The sequence below is a fragment of the Oncorhynchus nerka genome, linkage group LG6 (assembly GCF_034236695.1).
Source record: "Oncorhynchus nerka isolate Pitt River linkage group LG6, Oner_Uvic_2.0, whole genome shotgun sequence".
In the NCBI taxonomy this organism is placed as follows: domain Eukaryota; kingdom Metazoa; phylum Chordata; class Actinopteri; order Salmoniformes; family Salmonidae; genus Oncorhynchus; species Oncorhynchus nerka.
In genome coordinates, this window is record NC_088401.1 from 62,745,522 (window position 1) to 62,760,972 (window position 15,451).

General features: G+C 42.4%; 1 protein-coding gene across 14 annotated transcripts in view; it reads left to right on the forward strand.

Moving 5' to 3' along the window:
- The window catches only part of LOC115130821 (rap guanine nucleotide exchange factor 2-like), a 154,475-nt gene that overhangs the window by 38,546 nt on the left and 100,478 nt on the right, over nt 1-15,451 (forward strand). For all 14 annotated transcript variants that reach the window (XM_029662302.2, XM_065019778.1, XM_065019766.1 and 11 more), the window contains exons 2-3: nt 8,109-8,179; nt 8,871-8,927. In XM_029662302.2, the coding sequence (XP_029518162.1) occupies nt 8,109-8,179; nt 8,871-8,927 (128 nt within the window). The remainder of the gene's footprint in view (nt 1-8,108; nt 8,180-8,870; nt 8,928-15,451) is intronic.

A 15,451-nucleotide genomic window follows, 5' to 3' on the forward strand; every position in this document is an offset into this window, starting at 1 on the left:
GTTTTCTGTAAGTCTTCACAAGGTTTTCACACACTTGCTGGTATTTTGGCCCATTCCTCCATGCAGATCTCCTCTAGAGCAGTGATGTTTTGGGGCTGTTGCTGGGCTTACTTAAAAGCTCTCAACCAACAATGCCGTTTTAAGAAAACACCTTTAAAAAAGTAAGAGATAAGAATAACAAATAATTTAAGAACAGCAGTAAATAACAATAGCAGGGCTATAGACAGGGTGTGCCGGTACAGAGTCAATGTGCGGGGGCACTGGTGTCGAGGTAATATGTACATGTAGGTAGAGTTCTTAAAGTGACTGTGCATAGATAATAACAGAGTAGCAGCAGTGTAGAAGGGGAGGGGGGCAATGCAAATAGTCTGGGTAGCCATTTGATTAGCTATTCTGGAGTCTTACTGTAAGACTTAACAGTGAGCGGTCTCTGGCTAGCACCAGAATGTATCCAGGCACAAGACCTTCTCTAACTAATAGACGACCCAGATGCCTCTTCCTCCCGACATGTCATACCCTCCATAGGTTAGGGAGCGGTGGAGGGCATAGCATAGGCGTTGTGTGTTATTTGTCTCGGCACTGTCATCTGAGGAATGTAGTCTTCTCACCCCTGATTTGACACACAAGATGGCCACCTCTACTGTCATGGTAAGGGGATCCATTGACACTGGGACTCTGCTTGGTGGGATGGATGATCAGATTAGAGGCCTAACCTGGTTAAGGATCAAGGTCGGAAATCAAAATGGCGGCAATCATACTGATAATGGGGCTGTTTTTCTCTTCTTTTTTTTGTTCCACCGCATCACCGATCGCTAGGTTGAGCTATGAACTTGTTGCCACGTCTCATTGCCCTCTGAAGATATGGCGAAATCATCACTCTCAGCCGGTGACAAGTTAGCGATCTGTTGCAAATCTAGCACGGCTCTGCTCTGAGTCGCAGGAGATTAATTTATGCTTTTCACAGCTTTTCACCTCAACAGAACCACAATCTCTGTGCGAAGCGTCCCAGATTAAAAAGCCACGTTCTTGACGTGCCTGCCTGCCAGGGATCGGGGACGCCGGCATCTTAAGGCGGAGACATGCTAATAGCTGAGCTAACTGGTCGATGACACATTGTTTTGATGGAGTAGAGAACCAGACTAGTTACACAAGGCATGCCAACAGGATGTGGCTCACAGAACTTGATGTTGGCAACAACTCAACAACTCATCAGTGACAGACCCATGCTTTCCCACACGTGGCCTTACTGTTGGTGTATCTCTGTCATGTATGCCCAGTAGTTGTCTCCTGATATACTTTTTAAGGAATACTTTTAAAATACATCATTTGTTCTTTCCTTCAAGGTGATTACTGATCTGCTAAAGAGATGAATCCCATTGACTATCAGCTGTTTAAAATCTCTATTTTATGATGTATTGGAGGCTGCTACTGTTGACTGAATGCCACTGTTGACTGAGTGATTGAGATTATGATGGTAACACCGTCTTAACCAATGACAGGAGTGGGTATTATGTAACTTCCCTTTGTAAGGTCAATGCACCCAATGAAGCGCTCATTACACTCATCCCATGAGTTTTATGACATGTTATTGGCCATATCATTTTAATATCCTGTGGAAACCAAAAGCCACATTAACCACAATGGCCTATCCCACATTTTTAAATTCTCACAGCAATCTCAGATATTGTATCATTATAATATATAGGCTCATATGTTACAGCATTGGACGTCTCTTAGTTAAGACAATGAGGTTTAAAATAGTAATAAATCATAATTTGGTGGGTGCTTGTATTATCAGTGGTGATCCTGGAGCGATTAGGGTTAATTGCCTTGCTTAAGGGCACATTGACAGATTTTTCATCTTGTCTGCTTGGGGATTGGAACTAGAGACCTTTCGGTTACTGGCCCAACATTAACCACTAGACCACCTGCTGTCCTCTTTGTAAGTCCAAGTTTACCTTCCGCACAGGACTTTACCTTCCCCATAGGTCTTTAAGGTTGTGACCCCACCTTTTGATGACTCGCCTACAGTGTCAGTGTGATAAGATGCAGGGTGGTTTGCATTCACACTGACCCAAATGAATGTACCAAATACTCATTCAGACCATTGAAAAGAGCGGACAATTAAAGCTCCCTATCTTGTTTGCAGACACATCAGTGTATTTGAGATGAGGTGTGGCTGCCGTTTTAGAATTTAAATGAGGCTTTGTTGTTCGTGTCCTTCCCATTTTATTGAAAGTGAAAGGGAGCGATTTGAGGTCAAGTGGACAATTGCTGACTGGAAGCTCTAAAATGTTTTATGCCAATGTTGTAAATTCTTCACCCTCATGTTATAAGCTTAGTTCCCATCAACTTGAATCTAAATGTTATAGGCCTCCTCTTAACTTGAATCCAGGATCTCAGTGAACGTGTATGGTTTTAGCTAAACATTCATTTCCTCCTGGAACTCTCTCTGCTCAACTGATTGTCATGTCTATCGACACGTTGGCCCAGAGCCCTGTTCTGTACCCTACTGCCCATGGAGTTACACAACAAACCATAGATAATGGAGACTGGAGAGGCAGCCTTGGTCATATTGGCCCCCAAAACAAAGAACACAAGGCTATCATTGTTGGCTAATGCCCTAATGTCCTGGGAGGAAATACCTCTGATAATTTGCCTACTGTATGGTACACTGCTACTGTCTTGACTCAGATCCAGAGGTGTAGTGAACCATTAGATCCCCCTGACCTAAGGAAATAAGCAGGAATTGGATGGTAACAGAGAAAATGTCCCAGACCCCATAAAGACTAACATCTGGTATTTCAAAAATGTGCTTGAATAGCACTGTTATTAAGGACCTTCATCAAATGCTTGCTTTATTTCTCTTTCGCTGTCTCTCTCACACACACTTCTCAAACTTGACATTGCTTGACTCTTATCCCACTCCCCTACCTTGAGTCTATACAGTCATTGCCGTCAATACGCAATAGCAGATGAACTTGGACCCCCCCCCCAGTGTTTTGCGGTTGTCCCCAACATCTCAAACGTTATCCAATCCAAAAACACAAAACCGGAAAATGAATGGTAGCATGGTAGCGAGAGGCAGTGGAAAAATGGTGTCCCTCGCATTCTTTCCATGGAGCTAATCTCAAGAGTCGATCTGAAATATTTAAGACCAAAGCCACAATTGATGGGTCTGCATATTTGTCTCTCTCACTGGAGCTCCTGAGTGGCGTAAGAGTGGCGCTCTTTCCCACACTGTGCTATAGTAGGCCTATGGGAAAACACAGCAGTAGCCTGCCACCTAGTGGTCATTCTTGGTAAGGTCTGCTTCCATGTATGGCAATGGGAAATTAGACTTGCGCTGGTGTTTGGAATCTTCTTTACAACCCTTCCTTTAGGTTATAGCCTGTTACTGTCGGTGATTGGATAAGTCAAAGCAAGTTTTCCACCTTAGTGTGTTCACCTACCAACCTCTCAAATCTGTGATTAGGTCTACTTTAGGGAAGACTGAAAAATGTCAGCTAAGCTTTCAACAGGGTCTTGTTGTCCCGTGTGAATCCGCATGTTCACGGTTCATTCGATGTAAGCAACATTGAGGCATAATGAGTCCAGATTATCCCTCCCAAAAATGGCATTGGCAGTATTTGTCTTGCTTAAAATCATTGTGTAGCACTTTTTGTAGTCATAGTCTCATATTTTACTAGGCCTACATCTAGTCACAACTATACGAATGTCAATATGTCTTATTTTGGTCTTATCAATTTCTATTCATATCAGCTTGCTGGATAATTTGTTTCAATGTACTGTGCCATTTTATGTTAAATCCCAAATAAATTGGCCTGTCCTGCCCTTGTACAGTAGATGGTGCCAGAACCTAGCCAGTCTCCAAGCAGAATTATCAGGCCCACACAGTATACAAATCAGTGAGCGACGTCAGAACAGAACATAAAGGCTATAATTCGGCTGGGGATATCACTGCATGATGTAACATGGGTCGAGGTAACCCAGTCTATTAGGCTGGGGATATCACTGCGTGATGTAACATGGGTCGAGCTAACCAAGTCTATTAGGCTGGGGATATCACTGCATGATGTAACATGGGTCGAGCTAACCAAGTCTATTAGGCTGGGGATATCACTGCATGATGTAACATGGGTCGAGCTAACCCAGTCTATTAGGCTGGGGATATCACTGCATGATGTAACATGGGTCGAGGTAACCCAGTCTATTAGGCTGGGGATATCACTGCATGATGTAACATGGGTCGAGGTAACCCAGTCTATTAGGCTGGGGATATCACTGCGTGATGTAACATGGGTCGAGGTAACCCAGTCTATTAGGCTGGGGATATCACTGCATGATGTAACATGGGTCGAGCTAACCCAGTCTATTAGGCTGGGGATATCACTGCATGATGTAACATGGGTCGAGGTAACCCAGTCTATTAGGCTGGGGATATCACTGCGTGATGTAACATGGGTCGAGGTAACCCAGTCTATTAGGCTGGGGATATCACTGCGTGATGGAACATGGGTCGAGGTAACCCAGTCTATTAGGCTGGGGATATCACTGCGTGATGTAACATGGGTCGAGGTAACCCAGTCTATTAGGCTGGGGATATCACTGCGTGATGTAACATGGGTCGAGGTAACCCAGTCTATTAGGCTGGGGATATCACTGCGTGATGTAACATGGGTCGAGGTAACCCAGTCTATTAGGCTGGGGATATCACTGCATGATGTAACATGGGTCGAGGTAACCCAGTCTATTAGGCTGGGGATATCACTGCGTGATGTAACATGGGTCGAGCTAACCAAGTCTATTAGGCTGGGGATATCACTGCATGATGTAACATGGGTCGAGCTAACCAAGTCTATTAGGCTGGGGATATCACTGCATGATGTAACATGGGTCGAGCTAACCAAGTCTATTAGGCTGGGGATATCACTGCATGATGTAACATGGGTCGAGCTAACCCAGTCTATTAGGCTGGGGATATCACTGCATGATGTAACATGGGTCGAGGTAACCCAGTCTATTAGGCTGGGGATATCACTGCATGATGTAACATGGGTCGAGCTAACCAAGTCTATTAGGCTGGGGATATCACTGCGTGATGTAACATGGGTCGAGGTAACCCAGTCTATTAGGCTGGGGATATCACTGCGTGATGTAACATGGGTCGAGGTAACCCAGTCTATTAGGCTGGGGATATCACTGCGTGATGTAACATGGGTCGAGGTAACCCAGTCTATTAGGCTGGGGATATCACTGCGTGATGTAACATGGGTCGAGGTAACCCAGTCTATTAGGCTGGGGATATCACTGCATGATGTAACATGGGTCGAGGTAACCCAGTCTATTAGGCTGGGGATATCACTGCGTGATGTAACATGGGTCGAGCTAACCAAGTCTATTAGGCTGGGGATATCACTGCATGATGTAACATGGGTCGAGCTAACCAAGTCTATTAGGCTGGGGATATCACTGCATGATGTAACATGGGTCGAGCTAACCCAGTCTATTAGGCTGGGGATATCACTGCATGATGTAACATGGGTCGAGGTAACCCAGTCTATTAGGCTGGGGATATCACTGCATGATGTAACATGGGTCGAGCTAACCAAGTCTATTAGGCTGGGGATATCACTGCGTGATGTAACATGGGTCGAGGTAACCCAGTCTATTAGGCTGGGGATATCACTGCGTGATGTAACATGGGTCGAGGTAACCCAGTCTATTAGGCTGGGGATATCACTGCATGATGTAACATGGGTCGAGGTAACCCAGTCTATTAGGCTGGGGATATCACTGCATGATGTAACATGGGTCGAGCTAACCAAGTCTATTAGGCTGGGGATATCACTGCGTGATGTAACATGGGTCGAGGTAACCCAGTCTATTAGGCTGGGGATATCACTGCATGATGTAACATGGGTCGAGGTAACCCAGTCTATTAGGCTGGGGATATCACTGCACGATGTAACATGGGTCGAGGTAACCCAGTCTATGGAGCTTTGAAGGCCAACCTAGTTATTTTTTTTTAGTTCCAATTCAGCCAACGGTCTGAACAGTGTTTTGTATTGCATGAATGTTGTCTATGTTGATGGGACATAGGATATCCAAGATAGGCCCTAACTTTGCATAATAGCCTATAGACCTTGTCTGTTCAATGGGCATACGTTATAAACTCATGTGTGACTGTTCAAATAATAACTTGCAAAAGATCACATTTCAGCTTTGATCTTCTCAACAGATTTGATCTATGGTCTTGTTTGTAGTAACTCACACTTTGGTACGACCCGCAGGTCATTTTTAACCAAACACCAGCTCCCCTTTCTCAATCCTTAACCTCTAACCTGAGGTGCTTCAAAACCGGTTGACCTCTTCATTCATTCCCCTTGGTGCCAGACGGTTTCAGAGCCCAGAGCTTGGTGTCAGCTGACACAGTTGAGACAAATGAAAGGAAGCACCACCCGTCCTGTTTCCTTTTTGGTCTCTAAAATGTATCTTTCTTAGATTAGGTGCTTTGTGCAGGCATTTTCTTTGGGCCTCTAAGTATGTTGCCTTGAATGGCAGAGGAGGTGTGTCTACGTGTCTGTCAGGTTTTTTCTTTATTTTTACTATTTTCTACATTGTAGAATAATAGTGAAGATGTCAAAACTAAAAATGAATACATGGAATTATGTAGTAACCAAAAAATTGTTAAACAAATCATATGTATGTATATGAGATTCTTGAAAGTAGCCAACCGTTGCATTGACAGCTTTGCACACTCTTGGCATTCTCTCAACCAGCTTCATGAGGTCATCACCTGGAATGCATTTTTAAATTAACAGGTGTGCCTTGTTAAAGGTTAATTTGTGGAATTTCTTTCTTTAATGTGTTTGAGCCAATCAGTTCTGTTGTAACAAGGCAGGGTTGGTATACAGAAGATAGCCCTATTTGGTAAAAGACCAATTCCATATTTTGGCAAGAACAGCTCAAATAAGTAAAGAGAAACAACAGTCCATTACTTTAAGACATGAAGGTGTCAATCCGGAAAATTTCAAGAACTTTGAACATTTCTTGAAGTGCAGTTGCAAAAACCATCAAGCGCTATGATACAACTGGCTCTCATGAGGACCGCCACAGGTAAGGAAGATCCAGAGTTAACTCTCCTGCAGAGGATAAGTTAATTAGTTACCAGCCTCAGAAATTGCATCCCAAATAAATGCTTCACAGAGTTCTAGCAACAGACACATCTCAACAGCTACTGTTCAGAGGAGACTGCTTGAGATGTTTGGTTTCAACTGCTTTGTCTTTGTGAGACACAGAGTAGGTGAACGGATGATCTCCGCATGTGTGCTTCCCATGGAGGAAGAGGTGTGATGGTGCTTGCTGGAGACACTCTGATTTATTTAGAATTCAAGAAACACAAACAGCATGGCTACCACAGCATTCTGCAGCGATATGCCATCCGACCTGGTTTGCGCTTAGTGGGACTATCATTTTGTTTTTCAACAGGAAAATGACCCAACACATCTCCAGACTGTAAGGCCTATTTGACCAAGGCGAGTGATGGAGTGCTGCATCCGATGACGTGGCCTCCACAATCACCCAACCTCAACCCAATTGAAATGGTTTGGGTTGAGTTGGATCGCAGAGTGAATTAAAAGCAGCCAACAAGTGCTCAGCATATGTGGGAACTCCTTCAAGACTGTTGGAAAAACATTCCAGGTGAAGCTGGTTGAGAGAATGCCAAGAGCGGGCAAAGCGGTCATCAAGGCAAAGGGTGGCTACTTTGAAGAATCTAAAATATATTTTGATTAGTTTAACACTTTTTTGGTTACTACATGATTCTGTGTTATGTCATAGTTTTGGTGTCTTCACTATTCTACAATGTAGAAAATGGTAAAAATAAATGAATGAGTAGGTGTGTCCAAACTTTGACTGGTACTGTATGTATTAGGAACAGCACTGGTCATTTTAGAAAGGTTGTTTGGCTCTTAGAACTGCTGACTCTTCATGTCTGTCTACTGTTAACACGCTGACCTTTTCCCCATGATATTCCAACACCCTGCACCCGGTAAAATTGTAATGCTAAAATGCTAATAAACTGACATCTCCTCTATTTCACACAGGACCTGGAGATAGTCTACTCCTATCTGCATGGAATGGAGGCCCTGTCTAACCTCCGAGAACACCAGCTGAGGTGAGAGCTCCCACATTGATTCAGATTGATCAAATGAATTACACATGAATTTATACTCGTTAATTACATGGATGGTCTGTGATTAGCAGTTGCACAATACCCTGATGAGACAAAGTATTATTAGATGGTAACACCTTAAAGGAATGTTGTTTTCCTCTGTGGTAGCTAGTTCTCAGAGACTTGTTTTTCTCCTGCTTGTTTTGAATCCTTGAGCAACAATAATATGCATGACATGCTCTGGGCTGTTTTTTGGAGTTTGTCTTTTTTGATATCGCTGTTTACTAAAATAAAGTTTCACAAATGCCAAGGCACATGAGTTACTTTTAAAATACTGACATTTCCTTCCCCTTAAAAAGGTAAACTCAGTAGAGAGCTTCTACAAACTCGATAAACTAAACGTTAGTGAACTCAACCATCCATCTGTTCGATTGTATTTGTTAACTTTGCTGTCACTGTTGTCTTCTCTCTTCTCTCCTCCCCCCCTCCTCCCCCTCTCGCCCCACCCCTCTCCTCCCCCTCTCGCCCCACCCCTCTCCTCCCCCTCTCGCCCCACTCCTCTCCTCCCCTCTCGCCCCACTCCTCTCCTCCCCCTCTCGCCCCTCTCGCCCCACTCCTCTCCTCCCCTCTCGCCCCACTCCTCTCCTCCCCCTCTCGCCCCCACCTCTCTCCTCTGTCCTTCTCTCTCCTACAGGATAATGTGTGAGACAGTGCGCTATGAAAGACACGAAGCCAATGAAGTGCTCTATTAGTAAGTACCCTTGTGCGTGTATGTAGGTAAACATTCTTAATAAATCATATCTAGATATTCTCTGCTGGAAGCCTTTACACAAGACATGGTCAGAGTTCAACTTATTGACAAGCTGCGATTATGCCCCGTTAATGACGTGCAGCGAAATGAATCATTTCGAAAACAAATGCCTGTGTGCATCAGCACGGTCACCAGAAACCCTCTCTGCTGCCTAGGTGTGAATCTAAACCACTGAAGCAGAGAGACCTGCAAGTTTGTCCGGAACAATTCAATTTGGCCTACTTGACAAGTCATTGAGTTGTGGTTGATAACAAAATGCAAGCTTTAATGGCTACCAGAACCTTGTCTTGATGGTTAGTTCCTGGCTAGCTAGGCCATTTGAGGTAAGCCTCTGTGTGTTGTCTTCCAATTGAGACAGATAAAAAGATGGTGTGTCTTGAGAGGGTTGAAACCGCTTGGAGAACAACTGTGTAGTTTTAGTTCTCCCGGCTGTGTAGTTTTAGTTCTCCCGGCTGTGTAGTTTTTGTTCTCCCGGCTGTGTAGTTTTAGTTCTCCCGTTGGCACCGTCCACTCCATTGTTCTGCCCCAAGACATCCTGTTATGATGCTAAGAGCCTGAGACCCTCCTGGATATACACACACACACACACTGACTGGAAGACGCACACACTTGACAAGAGGTTTTGCTGTTGTCATCCATATCTGATGAGAAATAATTACCTTTTATAGAAAACCGTGTGCACACACACGTATAGGTGCAGGAGACTGAGGTTAATCTGATTGACCTCTACGAGATCAGTGTCCCAATATTGGGACGGTTGATGCTAATTTGCACTAATGTGACTAGAATGACGTTGTAATAAACAGCAAAGTTTCCAGGACCTAGACATTTCTTATATGGGCAGAAATGTTTAATTATTGTTAATCTAACTGCATTGTCCAATTTACAGTAGCTATTACAGTGAAATAATACCATGCTATTGTTTGAGGAGAGTGTACAACAAACATTTATCACGGCAACTGATTTGATACATTCACCTGTGAAGGTAAATAATATACTTTTATTCAATAATCTTGCTCTGATTTGTCATCCTGAGGGTCCTAGAGATAAAATGTAGCATAGTTTTGTTTGGTAAAATCTATTTTTATATTCAAATGTAGGAACTGGGTTCTACAGTTTGAACCCCTGCTGCCTCTTGCTCCACACCCACCCCGCCCAGCCATCTAGATGTGTGAAAGTTAGTGTATAAACTAAGGATCCATCATATATTACATTCCTGTGAGTGTGTGTGTGTGTGTGTTAACTTAAATGTTGTATTACCAGATCATTTTTGTATGTTATGTAGTTGAAAATGTATCAATTGACAAATCAGCACATAAAGGGCAGACTTGATAAAAATACTATGCAGTATTGCAACGCCTGACTGGATCAATCTAAAACTTGGCACACACACTGCTGCCATCTAGTGGCCAAAATCTAAATTGAGCTTAAAATGCAATGTTATATTATGGCTTTTCTCTTGCATTTCAAAGATGATGGAACATCTTTGTTATCTTTTACCAGATTTCATGTGTTATATTCTCCTACATTAATTTCACATTTCCACAAACGTCAAAGTGTTTCCTTTCAAATGGTGTCAATAATATGCATGTCCTTGCTTCAGGTCCTAAGCTACAGGCAGTTAGATTTGGGTATGCCATTTTAGGTGAAAATTTAAAAAGGTCTGATCCTTAAGAGTTTTTTCTAGGAGGAAACTGATTATAGGACTTGCTTCATTTAGATGAGAGCCAGGATATTCCAGAATGCCCTGTAGTCAGAGGACACACACACACACACACAGAGAGAGAGAGTTGCTCCCATTGGCCAAAAGTAGCAGAGGGGGGGTGGTGTTTGGTACCCTGCTGGTAGCTTAGGGCTAGTGTGACAACACTTTCAGCAATCTCTTTCTACTCACTGTGTGTGTGCACTCGTCTGCCTGTGGTCATGTGTAGTATGTATGCATATGCATGAATATTTTGGCCCAGGGTAGGGGATTCCTCTTGTAGACATTCATACTCTGGTTCTCTTCCTGGATAAGAGCTGGGAGCAGACAGTGGGAAAATAAGATGCAGTCTCTCCCTGTGGAGAATCTGATTAAGAATCTTTAGCTGTAGTGGTGCCCTTAAGGTAAACACAGTTCCTGAGATGAAAGCATGGACAGCACATTTTGGATAGGGAGGTGAAGGACTCTCAATCATAGACAGCACATTTTGGATAGGGTGATGGACTGTCAATCATAGACATGCTGTCAATAGTAGACGGCACGTTGTGCGTAGGGAGGTGGACAGTCAATTGTTACAAGGCTAAGCCACACTGATCTTACATCCACTCCAATTCTGTCCAAACCTGAAATCCCAAAGTGAGGTTGATAGTGTGTGTGCTACAGGCGATACACTGCCATCTTAGTACATCAGGTTATAAACCAAGAGTATTACTCTTGACAGGAATTGATTATACCCTCCAGCAGTCCTCATCTCCGTGTTTCCCTCTTCCCTGGTGTGTGTGTGTGTGTGTGTGTAGTGCTCAAACCCAGCTCATTGTGTGTGTGTGTGTGTGCCTTGCGTCCCCTGTGTGTGTGCAGAACTCGCACGCAGCTGATGGAAAGTTTTCCCCTCACCAGCTCCAACTCCCAATAGGGTCCTACTGTAATCAGCTGGGAATGTGCCCGCTCGCTTCTGGAAACAAGGTCATCTGATCTGGGAAAAGAACTGGGAGAAATAACATGTCCCATCCAAACAACGCTCAAGGAACATTGCATTTCCATCCTTCTGAATGCGCAGATTTTTGTTTACTATGAGAAACGTCACTCTAATGGAGAAAACACACCGTACTGTTGATTCAATGTGTCAGCTGAGGCTATACTGGCTGATGGCAATGAGTGATGGTCTCTGTTGGAATTGGGGAGTGTCATGTCAGTATTGGCGTTAGCAGTATTCTGTATTAAAAATCATCATATAAAACACTGCAAACAGTGGAGGCACCTCAGAGGAGGAAGGGGAGGACCATCCCACGCAGTGAATTTGATCAAAATAGTGAAACATTACATTTTTTATTTATTTTTTAGATATGAATATATTTAGTGTCGTTTTATGTCACCAAATAACGGATTTAAACCCTGTTTTGCAATAAAGGTATACAGTAGCCTCAACAGCACTCCGTAGGTTAGCACCCTGGTGTAGCCAGAGGACAGCTATTTTCTGTCCTCTGTGTACATTGACTTCAATACAGAACTTAGGAGGCTCATGGTTCTCACCCCCTCCCAAAGACTTACTATAGTAATTATAACGACTTCCAGAGGACGTCCTCCAACCCATCAGAGCTCTTGCAGTGTGAACTGACATGTTGTCCATCCAATCAAAAGTGACTTTGTGAGATGCTAGTTGAACGGTTGTGAACAAATATTATTTATTTAAAATTGTATGAACTGTGTGCCGGTGATCAGGGGTGTATTCATTCCGCTAATTCTGTTTTGCGAAACGTTTCTTAAATGGAAGCTAACGGAACAAAACGGGGCTGGACCTACCTAAATTTGTCACAAAAAAACCTCTTGGTTTTGTTGCAAAATGTTAGCAACTGTTTGGACTAATGATTACACCCTAGATCTGCTAGATGCTGGCAAGAGTGTGCAAGGTGGTATTGAGTATGTCACTCACCTTGATTACTCCAATTTGTCTCTGTACCTGTGCACCTATGTTATAAACTTTCATTTGTAGGCTAGGTTTTAGCAATCTCATGTGTATAGGGCAAATTTGAGTATCATGTAGTAGCTTAAACCTATTGATGTTAGTGAATGGAATCTGAATGACAGTCATGTAATAGAAATAAGGCCATCAACTCCCACTAACTTTTGCCTTGCAAAAGTATTCAGACCCCTTGGATTTCTCCATTTTGTGTTACGAAGTGGGATTCAAATGGACTTGTCATTTTTATCAACAATATACACAAAATAATCTGTCAAAGTGGGCCATTTTGGGGTGGCCCATGTTATTTTAAGATTAAGAAAAAATATAACAGTCGCTGCATTCAAAGTATTCAGCCACCTTTTTTCCCAGCAAGATTAAGTTAGTAAAGGAGTCAAATTTTGCTTAACAAATCACAAAGTTACATGTACAAAAATAAATGACCCTTCTGTCCCCCAAACAACATCTGTAAGGTCCCTCCATGTATTGAATTTCAAGTATCATAAAAGGGGCAGTGATTGGTAGATGTGTAACAATAACAAATCAGACATTCAATATTTCTGTAAGCATGGTCATGTTACTTATGTTATTAAACCACTAGACACCTCAAAGATAGTTGTCCTTCTGAAGTGAGCTGCAGGGCCGGAATGAAACTGCCCAGGGATGTCACCATGTGGCAATTGGGGATTTGAAAACCGCTACAGAGTTAAATGGCTGTGAAGGGGGAGCTGAGGACGGGTCAACATTGTTGACTCCCCGATAATATAAATATACAGAATACAAATATTCCAAAACATGTATCTTTGTATGCATCAAGGCAGTAACTGCAAAAAAAAACATGGCAAAGGAATACACTTTTTGGCCTACATTTTCAAGCATGGTAGTGGCTGCATCATGGTATGAGTATGCTTGACATCAGCAAATACCTTTTCAGGATAAAAAGAAACAGAATGGAGTGAAGCACAGGGAAAATGGTAGAGCAAACCTGCTTCAGTCTGCTTTACCCCAAACACTGGGAGAAGAATTCACCATTCAGCAGGACAATAACCTAAAACACAAAGCCAAATTTCAACTGGAAATGCTTACCAAGATGACCGTGGATGTTCCTGAGTGTCCAAGTTACAGTTTGACTTAATTCTGCTTGAAATACTGTGGCAAAACTTGAAAAAGCTTGATAGAGCTTGACAATTCTTTTTTTACAGAATAATGGGCTAATATTGCACAATCCAGGTGTGCAAAGCTTTTATAGACTTACCCTAGAAGACTCACAGCTGTAATCGATGCAAAAGGTTTTCCTAACATGTATTGACTCAGAAAGCTGAATACTTAAGCAACGACTATTTTATTGATTTTTTTCCCACATTGACAGACTATTTTGTTTGAATTGTTGATAGAAAATTACAAATCCATTTTAATCTCACTTTGTAACACAAAATGTGGTGAAATCCAAGGGGTCTGAATAGTTTTGCAAGGAAAGTATTCAGACCCCTTGACTTTCTCCACATTTTGTTATGTTACAGCATTATTCTAAAATGGATTAAATATTTTTTTTCCCACGACAAGCTACAGAAGATACCCCTGTTGTGACTTTACTTTCATTATTCTGACTGTTATTTATTTAATCCACTAACTGTTTAATTTTTACCCGATTTTAAATGAATCCTCTAACAACTAACTCATTAGAAATTTGAGGCACCACGGAAGAGGTTTTTTAAAGAATTACCGTCTCTCAAATGAAATTCTATAAGATATATATATATCTATTACATCACTAAACAGTCATTTTATTAATCATTACCTCTTATCATAAAATCATTCTGAACAGTCGTGCATCTGCAATAAACCCAGTCTTACTCATGATTCAGTACTACACCAATTGGTTGAATTATTTATTTACTATTATTATTTAAATAATAACAGGATAACATACACACTTAATACGAGACAAAGGTCCGTAGCAGACTTTTACAATATGGTGACTTTTTACGCAATGATATGTAGAGGGGAGAGTGAAAAAAAGACACATCGTCAATACATTTCAGAAATATTCTCACATTAATCATATGGTTTGCACACGAACCACCACCCATTTGGAATAAGAAATCATCAATGTATTTACGTGCGAGTGCCTTTTTTCGGTCGGAACCAGCCCTCATTAGGAAGATTGTTGACCTTAGAGCGGCAAGCTGGATGGCTCTGATTGTCCAGAAGGGGTCTCCCCTTTCCCATCTTCTACTGTTGTTCACTCTGGGAGATAGCTAGCCAGCCGTGTCAACGGTTCCCGGTGATGAGCGTAGTAGGATAGTCTCACTTACATTCACTTCTCTAGATATTTGACTTGCGACAGCTAATTAGCTGGCTGAATGATTGTCTGAGAGGTGCGCTCCTCACCCATACCTCGTGTTGATTATTCAGGATTCGAACCACGATGGTCATGAGCTGCAGCTTGCCGTCTCTCTGGTCTAAAGGAAGGTGAGTTTATTTCTTCACCTCGTGTTGAAGTTCCAACCATTTAACCCTAACCCATTTCAAGGGAAGGTGTCTGAATACTTTCTGAATGCACTGTATACTGTAGTTTATCAGACACACCCCTTTGGAAATAGGCTCGTTCTGTCCCTCCATTCCAACATAATTTGATCATCATTTCATAAAGGGTCTCATGAGAATATTGATGTTTAATAAAAAAAAAGTTATTCTCCAGCTTCTAACACACCCAGAGACCCTCAGCTTCTCTCCTACCTTACATCCTGTCTGAAGATGAAATGTGGTGTTCGGGCTTGTCATTGCTGAGCGCTTCTCAGACTA